This window comes from Oreochromis niloticus, linkage group LG13 (genome assembly GCF_001858045.2).
Source record: "Oreochromis niloticus isolate F11D_XX linkage group LG13, O_niloticus_UMD_NMBU, whole genome shotgun sequence".
In the NCBI taxonomy this organism is placed as follows: domain Eukaryota; kingdom Metazoa; phylum Chordata; class Actinopteri; order Cichliformes; family Cichlidae; genus Oreochromis; species Oreochromis niloticus.
The window spans coordinates 32,659,115-32,677,404 of NC_031978.2; the positions used below are offsets into that span (position 1 = coordinate 32,659,115).

The 18,290-nt window shown below is 39.2% G+C and overlaps 1 protein-coding gene across 4 annotated transcripts in view; it reads left to right on the plus strand.

Annotated features, from left to right (window-relative positions):
• The window catches only part of birc6 (baculoviral IAP repeat containing 6), a 196,759-nt gene that overhangs the window by 155,115 nt on the left and 23,354 nt on the right, over nt 1–18,290 (plus strand). For all 4 annotated transcript variants that reach the window (XM_019355330.1, XM_025897215.1, XM_019355332.1 and 1 more), the window contains exons 65-67: nt 10,782–11,004; nt 12,402–12,547; nt 17,326–17,436. In XM_019355330.1, the coding sequence (XP_019210875.1) occupies nt 10,782–11,004; nt 12,402–12,547; nt 17,326–17,436 (480 nt within the window). The remainder of the gene's footprint in view (nt 1–10,781; nt 11,005–12,401; nt 12,548–17,325; nt 17,437–18,290) is intronic.

Genomic DNA, 18,290 nt, shown 5'->3' on the forward strand with positions numbered 1-18,290 from the left:
AAGTTTTAAGTAATTTGATTTATTTATGGGGTTTTTATTGGATTTTATAACACCTGTTGTCCTCGTGGACAAAAATGACCCCAAAGTACAAAGTGTTGCAAAAGGCCGTATTTTCACAACATACTGCTATCAAACATCTTTGATCTTGGATCACTGATGTTTGGGGTCAAGCACTGGTCATAACAACCACAACAACAACAACAACAGGCAGCACAATGAGGAGGCAGGTGCTCTATATTCAATAAAATGTTATTTATACTGCGCCAAATCAAAACAACAGTCGCATCAAAGTGCTTCGTATTGTAAGGTCGACCCTACAATAATACATACACAGAAAGTATGCTCACAAGCCTCCATTGCACTAGAGATTTGCATACTTTGATGAGCATACTTTTTTTTACCATGTTGTGCAAAGCAATGACCAGTAGGACAAAGCACATATTGTCCTCTAGTATAATGAGGAGAGAGAATCAATGTTCAGGAAGATCCAGGGTTAGAAGATATAGAAAATATTGTCAATATTTAGAGCACATGCTACCCTTTCTCTGAAAAAGCACATCACCCACCTGCAGAAGTGGAAGAAGGCTATGAAGTGAAGAAAAGTGATGAAGAATCTGAACTATGTTCAAGTAGGTTCTTGGGCATCCAGGGCATTGTAGTCTGAGGAACTTGGAAAGAAAGTGACTGGGCTTCTTGAAGTTTCTTGAGTTTTCAGAATGTGAAACTGGAATAGAAGATGTGTCAGAGGACTGCACATCATCCATTTCAATTATGATGAAGACAAAGAATCAAGCAGGAAAGAGGAGTCAGCTGAGACGGAGGAATATTTGCAGTAATGTGAGGACATTGATCTGGTCTTCTAACATCCCAATGACAGACGATGCATGACTCTCTCATGTGCCACAGAGAAAGATAATCTATCACAGTCCAAGCACATATGCCACGTCCCATACTCCTTCATTGGCTTTTCTACTCGAGCACTGAACGCATTATACACAGTGTTCTGCTTGTATTCTGCTTTTTAACGTTCACATGCCAATGGATGCATCAGAGACCAAGTTGGGGTTCAGTAACTTGCCCAAGGACACCTTGGTAAGAACTCCAGACTAGAGCACACAGAGACTGAACCAACAACCATCCAATTAGCAGATGAGCTGCTCTACAGCTAACTCTATGACGAACAAGGAGGGACAACAAGAGGGGAAAAAAATGGATCGAATGCAGCTGTAGTCTTATGTGGGTATGTTGATTCTACATCCGGTGGAGTCGCTACGGACAGTTTATGACATCCTGAGTCTGGTAGAGCAGTTTTAAAGGTGACACAAGATTAATCATAGAAGCGCAAAAAGGATATAATTTCTTGATAAAGACACAATAGATGATCATCTTGCAGGGCCCCGCCCGTCGGGCTATATGATCGCCCGACTGGAGATATCACTAGCTCCGCGACGTTGGGCTAGCGATTTTGCGAGCCCTGTCGTTCATGACACAAACGCGCTCCCATTTGAGGTGTATGGAACAAGTGGGTGTTTCTCCTGCTGTGATGTAAGATCCTGATACTGATGTGACTGTATGAGCACAAAGTCCTGTTCAGAGGACTCTGTCCATTCCAACAGAACATCCCAAGTAAACCTATGAGATAAAAACATGGCAGTATGTCATGCCAGGTCCAGCTGTACATGGAACATGCTAGTGTACCGATGGCAAACGTCTGGCCTGCAGTCAGGACACGCGAGTTGTCCCTAACATTGCAGGTTTCCAAAAGAAAACAATCATCTGTAACAACTTGTTTACTGTATATGACCCTTGCCTGCAACTGCAGAAAAGAAAGCTGTCCATGATGGGACCAGTGCAGAGGAATAAACCTGAGCTTCCTCCTGCACTTGTGTCAAATATGGACATGAAAGTTTGCCTTCACTCAGACCCATGCCCTGGTGTCCTACCATGCCAAAATATAGAAAACTGTCAGGTAATGAGTTGGAATAAAGTTGAATAAAACCTTGAAACACAGAGATGGATGATATTTTATACTTATGGCTTTATAAACAGTCAAAGCAAACAGGGTCATTTTTGAGCGCAGAGGACAACAGATGTGATTATTTGCTGCCAGTAAAAAACTTGAAGTAGTTTAAAAACAGCTTTCTAAATTAACTTTGACATATACCCGTCTGTGATCATCTGCTAAAGCAACTGACTCTGGTTGTGAAACGATAATCACAATAACTGATGATTTGATTTATTTTTTTACCCGAAAACAAAGAAAAAATTCATTTTTATGAGGTTTTTAACAGACTTAAATTTGAAATGGAATAAAAAAAATGTGTCAGAATGTTTGAATTAAGTTTTAATTAAAAGTGGGGGAAAAATCCACTTCATAGTAATTAAGTATCAATCAAACCAGATGGGGACATTTTTGACCCCTGAGGACCACAGGTGTGATTATGTGCTGCCATTTAAAAATTATAAATGGTTCAAAAAAAACTTTTTCACTAAAGTTCAACATAGAGCACTCTGTAGTTAGTCAGATAGTCAAAATTATCTGAACTTTTAAATATTTTATTTTCTTGTTTTGTTTCCACTCGAAAACACAGTGTATTTTATGTAAACAAGGTCTGGTGGCCCTAAAATGTAAAATGTTGGGTAAATTTTGTGTTAATGTGTTGGTCTTAAGTAAAACTAAGATGTAACATTGAATTGATTGACAAAGTATACTTTATATTTTAAAAACAGTCAAATGAAGTGGGGACATTTTTGACCCCTGAGGACCACAGGTGTGATTATGTGCTGCCATTAAAAAAATGTAAATGGTTCAAAAAAAATTTTTTCACTAAAGTTCAACATACAGCATTCTTTAGTTAGTCAGATAGTCAAAATTATCTAAACAATTAAATATTTCATTGTCTGATTTTATTTTCGCTCAAAAACACAGTGTACTTTATGTAAACAAGGTCTGGTGGCCCTTAAATGTGTAATGTTGGGTAAATTTTGTGTTAATATGTTGGTCTTAAGTAAAACTAAGGTGTAACACTGAATTGATTGACAATTTATAATTTATACTTTAAAAAACACTCAAATGAAGTGGGGACATTTTTGACCCCTGAGGACAACAGGTGTGATTATGTGCTGCCATTTAAAAATTATAAACACTTCAAAAAAAACTTTCTCACTAAAGTTCAACATACAGCACTCTGTAGTTAGTCAGATAGTCAAAATTATCTAAAAAATTAAATATTACATTGTCTCATTTTATCTTTGCTCAAAAACACAGTGTACTTTATGTAAACAAGGTCTGGTGGCCCTAAAATGTAAAATGTTGGGTAAATTTTGTGTTAATGTGTTGGTCTTAAGTAAAACTAAGGTGTAACACTGAATTGATTGACAATTTATAATTTATATTTTAAAAAACAGTCAAATGAAGTGGGGACATTTTTGACCCCTGAGGACCACAGGTGTGATTATGTGCTGCCATTTAAAAATGTTAAATGGTTCAAAAACAAATTTTTCACTAAAGTTCAACATACAGCACTCTGTAGTTAGTCAGATAGTCAAAATTATCTAAACAATTAAATATTTTATTTTCTTGTTTTATTTCCGCTTAAAAAACAGGGTGTATTTTTTGTAAACAAGGTCTGGTGGCCCTAAAATGTGTAATGTTGGGTAAATTTTGTGTTAATGTGTTGGTCTTAAGTAAAACTAAGATGTAACACTGAATTGATTGACAATTTATACTTTATACTTTAAAAAACACTCAAATGAAGTGGGGACATTTTTGACCCCTGAGGACAACAGCTGTATGGAAATCGGGAGGACATTATGAGGGTTAAAAGTTTTGCTTACATGGCAGAAACAAAATGTTTATCTAAGAAGGCTGTTTTTTCTTGGCCCCAATAAATAGTTAGAAATAGAAGCGAGGAATTGTGTATATTTATTTATTTCTTGGTTGGCACTTTGTTTTCCTACTTATTCTAACCCAGTTACTGTGTTCACAGTGTGTGTCAACCCAAAACTAAGTAGCCTGAGTAGCTTGAATTGTAAAGGGATTCTTTTTGCACAAAAATGCAGCCACTATTTCTTCTGTGCTTTAAAATGGTACAGAGCTCCAGGCTACTTTTTTCTGGTTGTTCCACACAGACTTTCCTTGATGCACATTATCTACGGTGTCCACTCAGGCAGACTGTGTGTTGGCGGAGGCATGTCACAGTCTTACTATTTCAGCTACTCCCTGCTCTGTTCCTTTACCCTATAGGGGTCAGGAAGACCTGACACTGTCCAGCCGTGCTTGAGTCACAGTATTTGCCACCCACTCAGTGTGACCCGTGTGCTCAACACCCGTCCCTTGTAGCAGCAAGCTGCCTACGCATCAACTCTCCTGTTTCCCCATTAAAGCGGACTCAGTAAACACTTGTTTAATGTTATTTAACTTGGTGTTATTGGCCGTTCTAATTACTAATGACTAATTGTGGTGGTATGTAGGGTTCATGATGAAAGGTGTCAAAATCTTGTCTCCATGGGTGCTAACATTAAGAAGAGCATGTTGTTACAAAGAGATCAGCAAATATCTTTTTAGTCACTTGAACAACTAGCAAACTTAGAACTTTAAAGTAGCAGTTAGCAGTTTAAGTCTTTTGTTTTTCCCTAACCATTGTTTACAATAACTCACTGCTAGATCAGAAACTGTTTACATCAGTTCACATAACTTCATCTTCACTTCAGTAGTTATAATGTTATGATTGATGAGTGTATACTTGCACGAAAGAAGTGGAGTCCTTTGGATTTCTGCATTAATGATTAATATAGAGTCTGAGGTGGCTGTAGCTCAGGAGGCAGAGCAGGTCATCCAGGGGAGTCAATCTAATCGGGAGTTACTCTCTAAAGTGTATCCATCATGTATGAATGTGTCTGAATGATAGATAGAAAGCCTTTCTGTAGAAGAAGGATTGAAATAAGTGCTTGTATGGCCGGGTATGAACGGTTGAATGAACATGCTACACTAACACGTTTCCTCACAGATATTAGTAAAAGGGGACTGTTGTTTCAGAAGTCTTGGGATTTATTCGAATGCTGCTTTGCAAGTCTAAGATCTGCTGCTGTGTTCTTTTTGGAAAGATGAGGCATTCTTATGGCAGCCCTTCTAAGCAAACCATCCAGGAGGTCATGAAGAATTGTAACATTTAATGTGCCGAGTCTGAGCTGAGCTTTTTTTTCTCCTCCCAGTTTCTCTGACTATTGCACAGTCTGGTCATACAGTGAATTTCCTGGGATGTCCGCTTCTGGGAAGATTGTCAAGTGTCTCAAATCTATTCTACTTATCTTGATGCATAAAACCTTCAAATTAAAAGTGTGTGTACTTGCATTTTAACATTTTGAGAGCAGGTGTTTCTTCTTGTGTCGTCCTTCCATTAACATGATTACTATTAGGTGTTTTTCTTACAGTGGCTAATTAACAGTTCTGATTATGTTTGGCTCTAATTCTTAGATTCAGTGTCATTTTAGCAGGACCCCCCCTTCTATGGAAAGAAGCAATGGTCATGAATTTTCTCCTTTAGATAATTTGTCTTGTTATGGATTGATGAGCACTTGGGTTTTTAAAGTTCTTGGTTCACAAGAAGTAAGCTTTGTTGTAATGAGCAGACAAATGTTGTTGTGCTTTTAAATAAAGAAGGTGACCTACAGCTCACAGTATTTTTAATCTGTTTCCCTGAAATAACTGTTCTGATCCATAGTATTTGACCAACAGTAAATTACTGCACATCCCCAAGCAGACAGGAGCATCAGCCAACACAGAATCTAAATGAGTATTTCACTGTGGACACTATTTTTCGATACCAAAAATTGTCAGCATGGCTTAAAATTAACACAGCGATTAATTGAAAAGTTAGAAGCAGTAATTTTCTCCCCTGTCTACTATAGAGACTTTAATCGATGACTGCCTTTAACATCTACATCTTAACATCACAGAGTTTCTGGAGGTATGCAACATATGGATGTATAATTTCAGTAAGACGATTGATTTAAAACTAGTAGAGATTAAATGGGTGAACCGGATCCAGCAGTAATACTTTTGTTTCAAGCAGCTCTAACACATGCCACACTAATTAATTACAGATGCTTTCCTACAGGTCTATAGACCTGATAACTATTAATCAGGCTGAACATCCAGAATTGCTGCGCCAAACCACCTGTCTCCATATTGCCCTCTGAAGGCCTTAAATCACACAGAATGGAGGTTCTCTGTTCTCAGTGCTGCGATGACTCCAGGTCAGCACTACCAGAATGGTCATAGTTTTGATGGATGTTTATCCTCTTTGGGTTCCAGCTCATCTTGTGGCTGAGCAGAAAAGGTCAGATTCTTGTCTTTGCCATTTGCTCTATGTCATTGTTCAGTTTTCCATTTGGTGATGGTGACTACAGATATCATGGATATTAATTTATTCAGAGAGAACTGGGATATCCAAATTTATTCTAGAGTGTTCTGCACATTTTGGATTGGCAGAAATTGTTAGAATCTGTCTGTGCATAATATGGATTTTCCATCCAGTAGTTGTTGAGTCGTTTCACTTTAAAACCAAAATCTCTGTCACACTAGTTTAAATATTATAAATGTCAATATTTCCAAGTACATCTTTTCCCATGACACATTTCTGTGGATTAAGCTCATATTTCAACAAATGTTGGAACATTTCATAGCTGAGCTTGGTGTTTTCTGTAGGAAAAAAGTTACTGATTACAGGACCTGTGACTTTGCAAAGAGTGGTTTCCAAAGAATTTTAAATTAAAATATTTTACACTGAAATTTGCAAAACTAATCTGGAACCTAATAATAAATTGGGTTAATGGGTCCCCTTTAGGTCTCAAAACGTGGCTTGTAGCTCAGAAACCCCAAGTTGAGGAGTCCGTTGAAGTATGAATGTGTGTGAATAGTTGAATCAGCCAGGTGGTATGAAGTACTTTGAGTGCTCCAGTATAGTGGAAAAGCGCTATATAAGAACCAGTCCATTTACAATTTGCCATGTTAAAAAAGGATAGAAATATTACTTTTGCTTACAGAAAGCGTCAAAAAAAATTCTGTGTTTTGCTCAAACAGAGGTTTCTGCTGTGTCTTAAAGCAGTACAAAGTTTTGTGGTGGTCAGCATGGGAATATGCTTTCTAATGCCTATGTTCCTTCTTAAACTGTCTGATTTTAATCTCGTTGCGTTTTGCTTATTTGTTTAAAAGATGCTTGAATATTCTTTTTTTCCCATTCAGTAGAGCCATTCAGTAGAGCCTGCTCAAAAAGGAAGGGAAACTTCCTTTTAAGGTTGGAGAAAACAACCGGACATTGACACATCATAGGAGGAGAATTTCAGATTCGATTGCCCACAGTAATTACACAGATGTATCTGGAGGGGATTGAGATTTCTTGCTAGGTGTCATCCACAGACAGTGGTTAAAGGATTAAAGCTCTGGGAGGTCAGTGTTGTGCAGATGCAAGGAGTAGAACAGAAAGGACCTGGAAATTTCAATATAAATGTAAAACAGTCTGGGAGCCACAAACAAGAGCGGTGGCTGACACTTCAAGGCAACCACACACACACACACACACACACACACACACACACACACACACACACACACACACACACACAAATAGATATCCCTTTGAAGAAAATGATATGGCTTGTTAGCCTGTTCAGGCTTTTTGCACTGTCTCAACAGACCCTTGTATTCGATGGCTTCTGTAAAGTGCTGCTTCATGCAACCAACAAGCAATAGCTGAAAATTAGCCCAACACTGAGTCATAAATCCCGTTTGCCAAATAGTTTATTTTTTTAAACAAACAAAACAAAAAACAAGCAACCTCTTTCAAACACTTTCGGAACCCCTTTCTCCATTCCTGTGGCTACTTGTCATCAGACTTTGACAGAAGGCAGCCAAACCTTGAAAAGGAGACATTGTCAAATAGTGTGCTCCTTGTAGCCAGACCGGAATATCTTGAAACATCTTGAAATAGAACTACAAGACTGACTTTTCATAATTAACAAAAAAAACTCTTTTGCCCAGTGTGAAGTAGCTAAGCATCTAGGCAAGTTCACTGTTATTTATGGTCTTTCATATATTCTTACCTAAGACATGCTTGGGGGTGTTTTGGGCTCTTGTAGAGACCTTTCTGTATGTTTTCTGGTGCTACGCGGTGGTGTGGACTGCACCTTGATCTTGAGCACTGTGGGTTGCGGCTCCTTGAGGTCTTTGGGTTTGTGTGGCCGCTGGGCTGCAAAGCCCTCAGCTACCAGCAAGGTTGAAAAATTGTCACCGCCGTCTCTCCTGGATCCCGACGTGCAGGAAATGTACAAGTGTACCAGCACTCCTCAGGACAGACCTCAAGCGGCCCCTCCTCCTCCCCCAGCTGTTGTGACCAGGAGGAGGAAGAAGCAGCCCACCTAACAGCCTCTCCTCGAGGAGAGAGCGAGCCCAGCTTGCCCCCCTCATTGGCTGCTCTTCCCCAATCCAGCTGTGTTCCAGAGCAAGTTCAACAGGACATGTTCCACACAGAGTGCAGAATTTGAGCCAGCGTTCCTGTCACTGGACCCGAAAGAGCCAAAGTTTGCAGTGTTGTTTCACAAGCACTTCTCTCATGCGTTCTGTATTTTAAAAAAAGTCCAGACATGCACATCCGGTTAGTTTCCCTAAGGCACTGTCAAGTGTTGTAAAACACTTGGAAAAAATCACACATGCGGAAAAACAGAGCAATGCTGTCTGCCATAACGCAGACCGTGGAAACTCGTGTTTCCGCAGTTGTCAGATATAGACGTGCCCGTCACAGGTGATGGGACACCGGCATGGCCCTGCTCAGTGGCCACATACATCAATGACTGGGTGGTGGCAGCCCCAACCCGACAGGGAGTGGCTTGTCACACAGATGCTCTTATACACCATCTGGAGAGTTTAGGTTTCCAGATAAATGTGGAAAAACGCTGTAAATTGCCTAAATCTAGGCCACTGGCTCCATCGTGGGACCTTCCCACAGTATTAGGTGCGTTATCCTGTTTCCCATTTGAACCCCTGGAAGATGTTTAGGTAAAATTTCTGTCCTTGAAGACAGCTCTATTGATTGCTTTAGCTTTGGCTAAGCATTTAGGAGGAGAAATCCACGCTCTCTCAGTGCATCAGTCATGCATTCAGTTCTCCTCAGATAATACTTAGGTCAATATGCGGCTCAACCTCGCCTTTATCCCAAAGGTTGTCGGCACATGTTCCCCTGTAGAACTGCCGGCCTTTTTTACACCACCTTTCACCTCAAAGGAGCAACAGCAGCTGCACACCTTGTGTCCAGTCTGTGCTCTGCATACTTATATGGACAGAACCCAGTGTCAGACAAAATGACCAGCTGTTTGTGTCCTGCTCTAAACCACATATGGGAAAGACTGTGTCTAAACCTCACACATTGTTGTTCTCTAAATAGCATGAGGGAGTGAGTGTCTCACTAGACCACCCTCCTTGATATGGAAGTGAGGAAGAGGTGGACTTGTTGTGAATGATATCTGACGCTATATCAGCCTATTATATAGGGATGCACTAGCCCCTCCTGACATGGGCGTCACTTAACCGGCGTAATGTCATTTGAGCTTCTGATGAGGTCACGCAGGAGGCGTTCCCATAGTGAGACACTCACTCATGCTACTCAGAGAACTGGGGTTATATACATAACCTTTTTTGCTGGTTTTTAACCTTTCTTTCTTGTAAAATGTTTGTGTTGATGGCATATGACATCTCATATAATTATTATAGAAAAAGAAAATGTAGAGAACAGAGAAAGCAGAGAGACCGTTTCTCAACGTGTGTGCTGCCAAGCACAAACCTCCATTCAGCATACGTCTCTAGCTGGCTCAGGCTGCAGGGCCATCCAGATCCTGTTATTTCAGACCTCACTTGTTGACAAGAAGTAAGAGCTGTAAGGTTTGGTTTGTGACTTTAGATAGGACAGAGATAGACCACTGATTGACTGACACACACACACACACACACACACACACACACACACACACACACACAGAGACAGACCAAACATATCTGCTCAGTACCAAGCTCCCAGTGTCTACCTCAGATACTATTTTCATCTTAAAGACTTGTGATATTCCTGGTGTATTCAGGGTTTGGCATTATTTCCTATTATATGAAACATACCCTGCTCTTTAAAGCCTGTTATACTGCTGATAAAGGTTTGTTTTTTTACAACCCTTTTCACAAGTTTGCTATCTCAAAGTCCTATTGATCGATCATGTTCTTACAACACCCACATTCTCTGCAATCAGTTTAATCTCATAGCATCTGACTTTTTCTTCTTTCTTTGTTCAGCAGAGGTATACACTTATTACAAGCCACTCAATAAATGCTTTTATAATGTTTTCTTGTGAAATGCTACTTAAAAAATAAATAAATATACAAAACAAAGTGTAATACTGCAGCTTTTATTTGAAATCCTAGAAAGCTATTACATAAGAATAAGTCTTGGTTATGTTGTTGGAAAACCTCCATCTCCTTTAGGCTGCAGGGCAGAAGTCTTTAGTCATTAGTTTACCTTCACGAGTGCCTGGAAGCTGCAGAAAGGACTCCACTACTTTGTTCATAAGTTCTGCTGAAATATTGAATCATGTCATTAGTGGCTGCACTGAACACACGTGTTTAGATGGTGAGCAACTTCACAGCAATCAGTTTTCTGGACCATGATGTTGGGAATGGTGACCCTAGATTGGGTTATATCTACCAGTAAGCATGTAACGCTGTATCCACATTGTCTCTACAGTTCTAGATATGGCACGCCACGTCCCCCTCTATCGAGCACTACTGGAGCTGCTGAGGGCCATTTCTACCTGCACGGCACTGGTTCCTCTGCTGCTGCCTCTGACTGGAGACCCAGGCCAGGATGAGGAAGAAGAGGATGAAGAGCATGCTGAGGGCCAAACCTCTGTTGGGATGCTGTTGGCAAAGATGAAAACATGCGTTGACACATACACCAATCGCCTCAGGTGACACAAATAAAATCAAGTGGGAATAATTCTTTTCACCTTAATAGAAAGCTTTAATGAGTTTAAGGTTTTTAATTTTTAATTGATTTCAATTATTTAAACCATTTATGGGCTTTTTTTGTTTGTTTGTTTTGGTTTGGTTTTTCGGGGGGGTTTTTGGTACCAAGTCTTACGACTTTTTCATTGCATTTTAGATTACAAATCAGATCCTTTATGTCACCAGAAATTTAAGTTGAATAGTTGGATGTAGCCAAGACCTTACTATCCCAGTTCTTCATTATCATTAACCCTACAATACTGCTGAAGATGGGCTCTTTATATCTCAAGCTGTGTTCACACTTACCATTAAAATGTACCCCAAAAGGGACACTGCCTGTGCTCTCTATAAAAAATGTATGTGCATTTTTTTGTTATATCCAGTATGCTCAGCTCAACCACTGCTGCTGTAAGCTTTTCGACAACATACTGTAGTGAGATTGACACACACACACACACACACACACACACACATACACACATTGTGTACATACATGTCACAGTGCCTTGTTATGAATGATGTATTTGAAGGTATTTTTAGAAAATGCCTGCCATGAATGTTGCAGTAGCTGTCATGCTGCCAGCATAGTTTATTTAACATACCAAGGGGCAGCAAACCTTATAGTTCATAACAAGTTAGTGAGAGCGAGATAGCTTATTGAAGGCATATAGTGCTTGGCTCAGGTAAAATTTTGAGTCACAGAATCCATGTCAGGTGTAATGGGAATGTCTGTGATATAACCCAAGGGACAGATGTCATTTAAAATGCTTGACCTTTATTGCATCACCTTTCCTTTTGTTGTGTGGAGCATCATTTTGATGGCCATAGGACATTATACACTCACAGTTCTCACATTCCAGGTTCACACACAAATAGGAACTTTAATTTGTTTTAAAAATTGAAGAAAAATACCCAGGCACTAAGAGTGATCACTTGAACTGTCAGCTGTAGTTTCCCAGAGACTTGTCTTCATTTTTAAGTCACAATTCTGGGTTGATGAAAGCAGCTGTTGGACCCATATATTTGGCAGAATGTAAAATACTGTTTTAAAATGTGCAAAGCAAAGTTCTAAGAGTGACCTTGGAAGAGAAGCACCACACAAACATGCTGTTGTCTTATATAGCAATTTTATTTTCTTTCAGGGTAAAAATGTGTGAACTGGGGATGAGGATTGTTATCTGGATTACTGGCCTGGTTATATTCCCAGAGACGTGGATAATTTAAATAACAGGCAACAGATCTTAATAATAATAATAATAATAATTTATAGCAATAAAACCTGCATCCATATAATCATCTTTTGTTTCAGAAAACTTTGTAAAAAAAAGTTATTAAACAGCACAATCTGTGTGTGTTCCAGGTCAAAGAAAGATAAAAGTAAAGGTGTGGCAAAATCAGAGAGCTCAGACCCAGAGCCCGAGGGTTTGACTCTGCTGGTGCCTGACATCCAGAGGACAGCTGAGATAGTCTACGCTGCTACTACAAACCTACGGCAGGCCAACCAGGGTATGTATACACAGCCTAACATGAGGCTTTATTGCCTAAAAAAACAACTGTATTTGCCAAGTTCTCATTCTCTGCACTATTTGCTCTAAATCTGAAGGCTCTCAGGTCACAGTGTTCAGTGCATTTAAGTGAACACAGCACATACCCAGATTTGTATAAAAACAAGTTTGAAATTCAAATATTTAAAAAAATAAATGTAAAGCTCTTACACGCCCCTCCCTCCCTCCAAATTTCCTGTGTCACAACTTGAGCTGAATGATTTTAGCAGGTACCAGATCTATTGTCTTTAGCTTATCAAAGTCTAAATGACTGACTGCAGCCCGACAATTTAATTTCAATCAAGGACACCATTGGACTGTTATTGAAAATTGAACTTGATCAAACTGCCTGAAACTGCAGGTCACATTCACTATTATCTAAATCTCCTTCTAATGTTAGCCTGTAGCTTTTGTGGTGGATGATAGACTATATGCTAGTAAGATAAGATAAGATAACCTTTATTAGTCCCACACGTGGGAAATTTGTTCTGAGGTCTTGTTTAAAATTGCTCCACATTCCTTGGCCTATGTTTTGGGGGGGTTTTCTCCCTCCTTCAAGGTGGGTTCTGAAATGTCTTATGAGCCCTACAAAGATAAACAGTCAGTTAAAATTGTAACACAAGATTCAGACTAAAAAATAGAAAAGGCCAAAGTACATGTGACCTAACCTGTATAAGACATTGAAAAATAAAGAGAGACAAGTCATTAGTCATCTTAAGGTAGCAGTGCCATCAATAAAATGTCTGTGTCATGCATGACACCTTTCCTGTTTCTGTGTTGCTTCACAGTACACAATATTAGGTTTCCCCCGCCCGTTCATTTCTTCCTACTCCCTGCATTAAGTTTTTGTGCTCTGTCTACATAAATTGGTCATCAAACTGATCACTTAGGTGGGGAGCTGGCTATTAGACTTGATGGAAGTGTGAATGTGAGGTAGGGGGCTGTAGATAAAGATTAATGTTCTGTCATTTCATGTAAAGAAATCCACATGATAAAGGGCTCTATGGTTACCGATTATGCAGAGTTGTCCAGTGTATAGCTTTGCAGCATTAGTGCACGATAGATGAATAATCTTGTAATTAGTGTAGAAGCTTTAAGAAATGCCTCTGAGATGAGTTATAATCAAAAAAGAGAGGATGGTATTGACTGAGAAGAAAAAGTCCCTTTGAGGTGTTCAGTTATCTGAACAGACCAGATAATGATATCAGCCACTGCTCTGTACAGTTTGTATTCTTCTAAGATTCAATTGCAGTTCTGTTTGTTAAACATATCTTTATGGAAAAATTGTTTAATATTCTTTCTTGAGCTTGTAAATAATTGTCTCGCAATTGATGACTGTTGATGTGCTTGAGAGCAGGAAAAAAACAGTGAATTTGATTTAATGGTGGAGGAGTAGAGTAATTTTGAGCATATTGCAATTATAGGGTTCATGTCTGTCAGCACACCCACAGAAACCCTGAATTCTAGGTTCTGTTTTAAAGCCTTAGATAATCTATTCCACAGAAAACATTGGCCAATCACAGATCTTTTAAGTAAGAGGCCAACGTTTTCTGTGGAATAGGTTGTCTAGATTATCTTTTACATTCTGTAAAAGATGTGCGTATTCATCCATTGAGTTGGTCTTCGCCTTTGAAATCCTCCAGGAAACTTACCTGTGCGTTTGCTCTGACAACCAAAAAAAACCCCAATTTGAGTCTTATATTGTAATTATATTGCTGCTGTTGCCACTATTTCCTTTTTACACTTAATCTCAGCAGTGGAAATGGAGAGCATAGCCTTTGACCCATTCTTGGTTTTCTCGTAAGTTTTATCACTTCTATCATTTTTCCTGTGTTTGTGAAAGCTGCTGAGATCATTTCAGTGGGCCAGCAACTATACTAGGTCTAGACATCTGAGCACCCCTGAATTGTAAAATAGTTTGTCACAATACTATTTAATTGCTTTGTTGCTCATATTTCTTGGTGGCTAGGTGAAGACACTATTATTATGCATTAATCTCAGAAAATATAGTTACTAAATGTAACACTAATAGACGTAATAAATACTGAAGTTCATTATTTATACAATAAATGTTTTTTTTTTTTAAATTTCAAAAGTCTTAGAAACAATTCATGCCTTTATAGCGCCTTGAATTAAATAAACAAGGCTGAATACCTGTATATAATGCAATGTAGGTCAGCAACATCTAAAACTGAAGCCTCCAAACTGAATTGACTTAACACTTCAAACTAAAACTGAATGTTGACTATAACCTTAATGAAGCAAGAATTTATTACAGAACCTTTATATTTGAATGTATTGGTTTTAGCTTGTACCTCATCAATTTCCATTTGTGAATGTAGCAGGACATAATTTATATTGAACTTCCTCAGTCTTCATTTCAGAACACTCCATTTCTAAAGGGACTTTTATATTTGGTAAACCAGATACACAGAAAATATTCCTTTGTTAAGTGGTCCTGGCTACATTGGTCAGACACACACAAACTGTGCACCAAATGGATTTAGTTGCATTGGTTTCTGAAATCCCATTTTGAAGCCTCTAGATGAGTCTTTGTCATTGTCGTCTTGGTGTTTTGAAACCAGATGTGATAAGTGAGAGTAGGGCTGCCACAAACGATTATTTTGATAGTCGACTAGTCACCGATTATTTTTGCGATTAGTTGACTAATCAGATCATGCATCCATTGAACGTAAAACATACAGCTTATTGCACCAGCATGCATCTGCTCTTATATAACTATCATTATCTTACAGCTTTAAGTGTTTAAGGTATGTGCTAACTAAAAATAAAGACAAGATGATAGTTTATTGAATTTAAATGAAATTTGCAGATTGCTTCGGAGGAGTTTAATAAACGCAGCCGTCTGCTCCTTGCTATCTAAAATATAACAGGACACCGGAGTATATTCTCGAGCATCTCACACTTCTGATAATCAGTCGTCTGCTTGACGTTTATTCAGCTGTGTAAAAACTATAACTTTCATCTCAGCCAAACCGATTTACTCAGGAACAAATAAAATACTGAAAAAATCCAAACAATAACATTTTTAAGTTATCTAAGTGACTTATATATCATGTTTAACCTGAGTAGCGAAAGACGGCAGTGGGTTTGAAAACGATTTGCCGGGAGTCCGGTGTTCTCACGGGCTCTAGTGAGCCTTCAACCCCAGCTAGCTATCGAGCAAGTGGGTAACAGACATCTCCGAAAACGTCGGAGCGCTTTTGAAAATATGTGGTGTCTTGATAAACTAAGCAGATATTTTAAGTTTACACAGCTACATTCTCGCCTGAAAATATGTTAAACGTTTATTTTGTGACCCAGAAAGAATAATAAGAGTAACATTAAAACTAACTAGCTGCCGCCATTGTTGGAAACTGAGCACAAGAGCAGGGCCTGCGCATGCGGGGTACCGATCGGGTTTCCGGTACGGATCGGGTAGCGACAGGGCCGTGTCACTACCCGATCTGTACCGGAAACCCGATCGGTACCCCGCATGCGCGAAAGGTGTCTACTTCCGGTCGAAGCGTTTTACGATATTTACGGGTCAGAGTATCTGTTAAGACGTTAAGAATAATAAGTATATCTTAAAATGTTTGCAATAATGAAGCATTTCAGTACAATGTAGACAAAAACGAAAAATAAAAAGATAGTTACGGATCAGGACTCCCCGATCCTTACTGCGCATGTGCACAGTCCGACCGTACAAATCGGGTCTACCCGATCCGTACCGCGCATGTGCAGATGTTTTCTTCTTCTTCTATTCGTTTAATGGCAGTTTACTCCCCAGTGTACGAGGATACCGCCACCTGCTGACCGAGCGAATGAACCCTGTTATAAACTGAATTAGCGTCATTTCAAATGCGTGTTAAATTTGATTTAGCGATAGTCAAGTGTGTTTATGCTTGTCTGTGTGGAGAGGATTGATTGGAATAGTGATGATGATGTCCGCTATCACTGTCAATTGTCAGTAAACACTTAATCTGGCTGATGAATCTTCACGTGACATATTACAAAGTCTGTATTATTAAGTCTGTAATTAGGCGCCATTCTTATTATTTTACGGAGCTTTTGTTCAATCGGGGGACGCTGTCTGTTGAGGAGAAAAGCATGAATTTGTTTGTATACGGATTATCCATTGTTTAAATGTCCCGGTAGTCGAAAAGGAGGCAGAGCTGTTGAGAAATGCTAGGAGCTAACTGGGCGCTAACTGTATCATTCAAATATATTCAATGTCGCAATGCTGGCAAAGAGAGGAAGTGACGTAAGATTTGCGCATGCGGGGTACCGATCGGGTTTCCGGTACGGATCGGGTAGCGACAGCGACAGGCCGCGATGGGTCGCGCTATGAATTCTGGGACAGTTTCTTCTTCTTCGGGGTTTAACGGCAGCTGGCATCCTTGTGCATGCAGTGCTGCCATCTTCTGTTTCAGTCCATTATTACACTCTTAAATCCTCCTTCAAACGACGTGTCGACTATTAAATTAGTCGTCGACGATTTTGATAGTCGACGTAATCGTGACTAGTCGACTAATCGTGGCAGCCCTAAGTGAGAGGTAGAGTTGGCTTTTATTGTTAGCTCTCAGTATATAACAAACCTCCTGTTGGGCATGTGGGAGGTTTTGGTAAAGATGAGCACAGTGAGAAACACCAAAACATAAAACATACACATTGCTAGGTCTTTTTCTTATTCTGGGCATTTATATTTTTGCTCCCTACTCTCAACCTTTTCTTTACCAGAGAAGAAACTAGTGGAGTCTTCAAGGAAGGTGTCAAGCCGGCCGAAGCCCCTGTCCGTACTCCGCTCTCTGGAGGAAAAATATGTAGCTGCCATGAAAAAACTACAGTTTGGTGAGTTTTTCTTTTCTTTTACAATCAGTAAATATATACACACAAAAAGTGAGACACTATACTGCTATAAATTTTCTTGTTCTGTCTCCTGTCTGACATCCTTTCTAACGTCTTCACACCAGTATTCTGAAAGGGAAGCAGAATCAGGCTACTTTCCCATCCAGCTGATCTCTTTTGTCTTGTCCATCACTCTCCACTCAGCCATGTCATGATTAATTACACTGTTTTTGCTGTCTTGCAATTGATTTTGTAAGCAGGTTGATGTCTGAGGTAATTCTAAGTGACTTGACTGTAAACAGTGTTTGGGTATGCAGACAGCATAGAAATAGACAACTTAAGAGAGTGGCTGTTTCATCTGGATGTTTCTCACGTTATGACTCAAGCTGTATATTGATTAAACAATTTGAATCTGAACTTTTTTGTAGCATTTTAGCTATAAAAGATATTGCACTTGTTCAGTAACTTATACACTTTTGTTTTGTTTTTTGTGGTAAAAAAGTACAGTCAAATCAGGGGTTAAAAATAAATTCAATGAAGGTAACAAGAGACTTGTTACACAAGGATGTTAATAAAAGTTGTGTACAGTATGTGTCATTTTAGCATTTAACTAAAAAACAGTTTTTCTTTTACATTTTGTTTTATTTTTGTTTCTAATCCCTGTTTACTCACAAGAAGTTCACATTCCTGGCCATAAAGCAGAAACATCGATGTCAGATCAGTTGGATCTGACATCTTAAAAAAATAATAAATATATCCGCTATGAGACTTGTTACAAGTACGCTGACAGTGAGCTTACCTAGGACACACAGAATCCATTAGCCTTTTCTCTGCAAGAGTCCAGAGTTTTTAGTGCT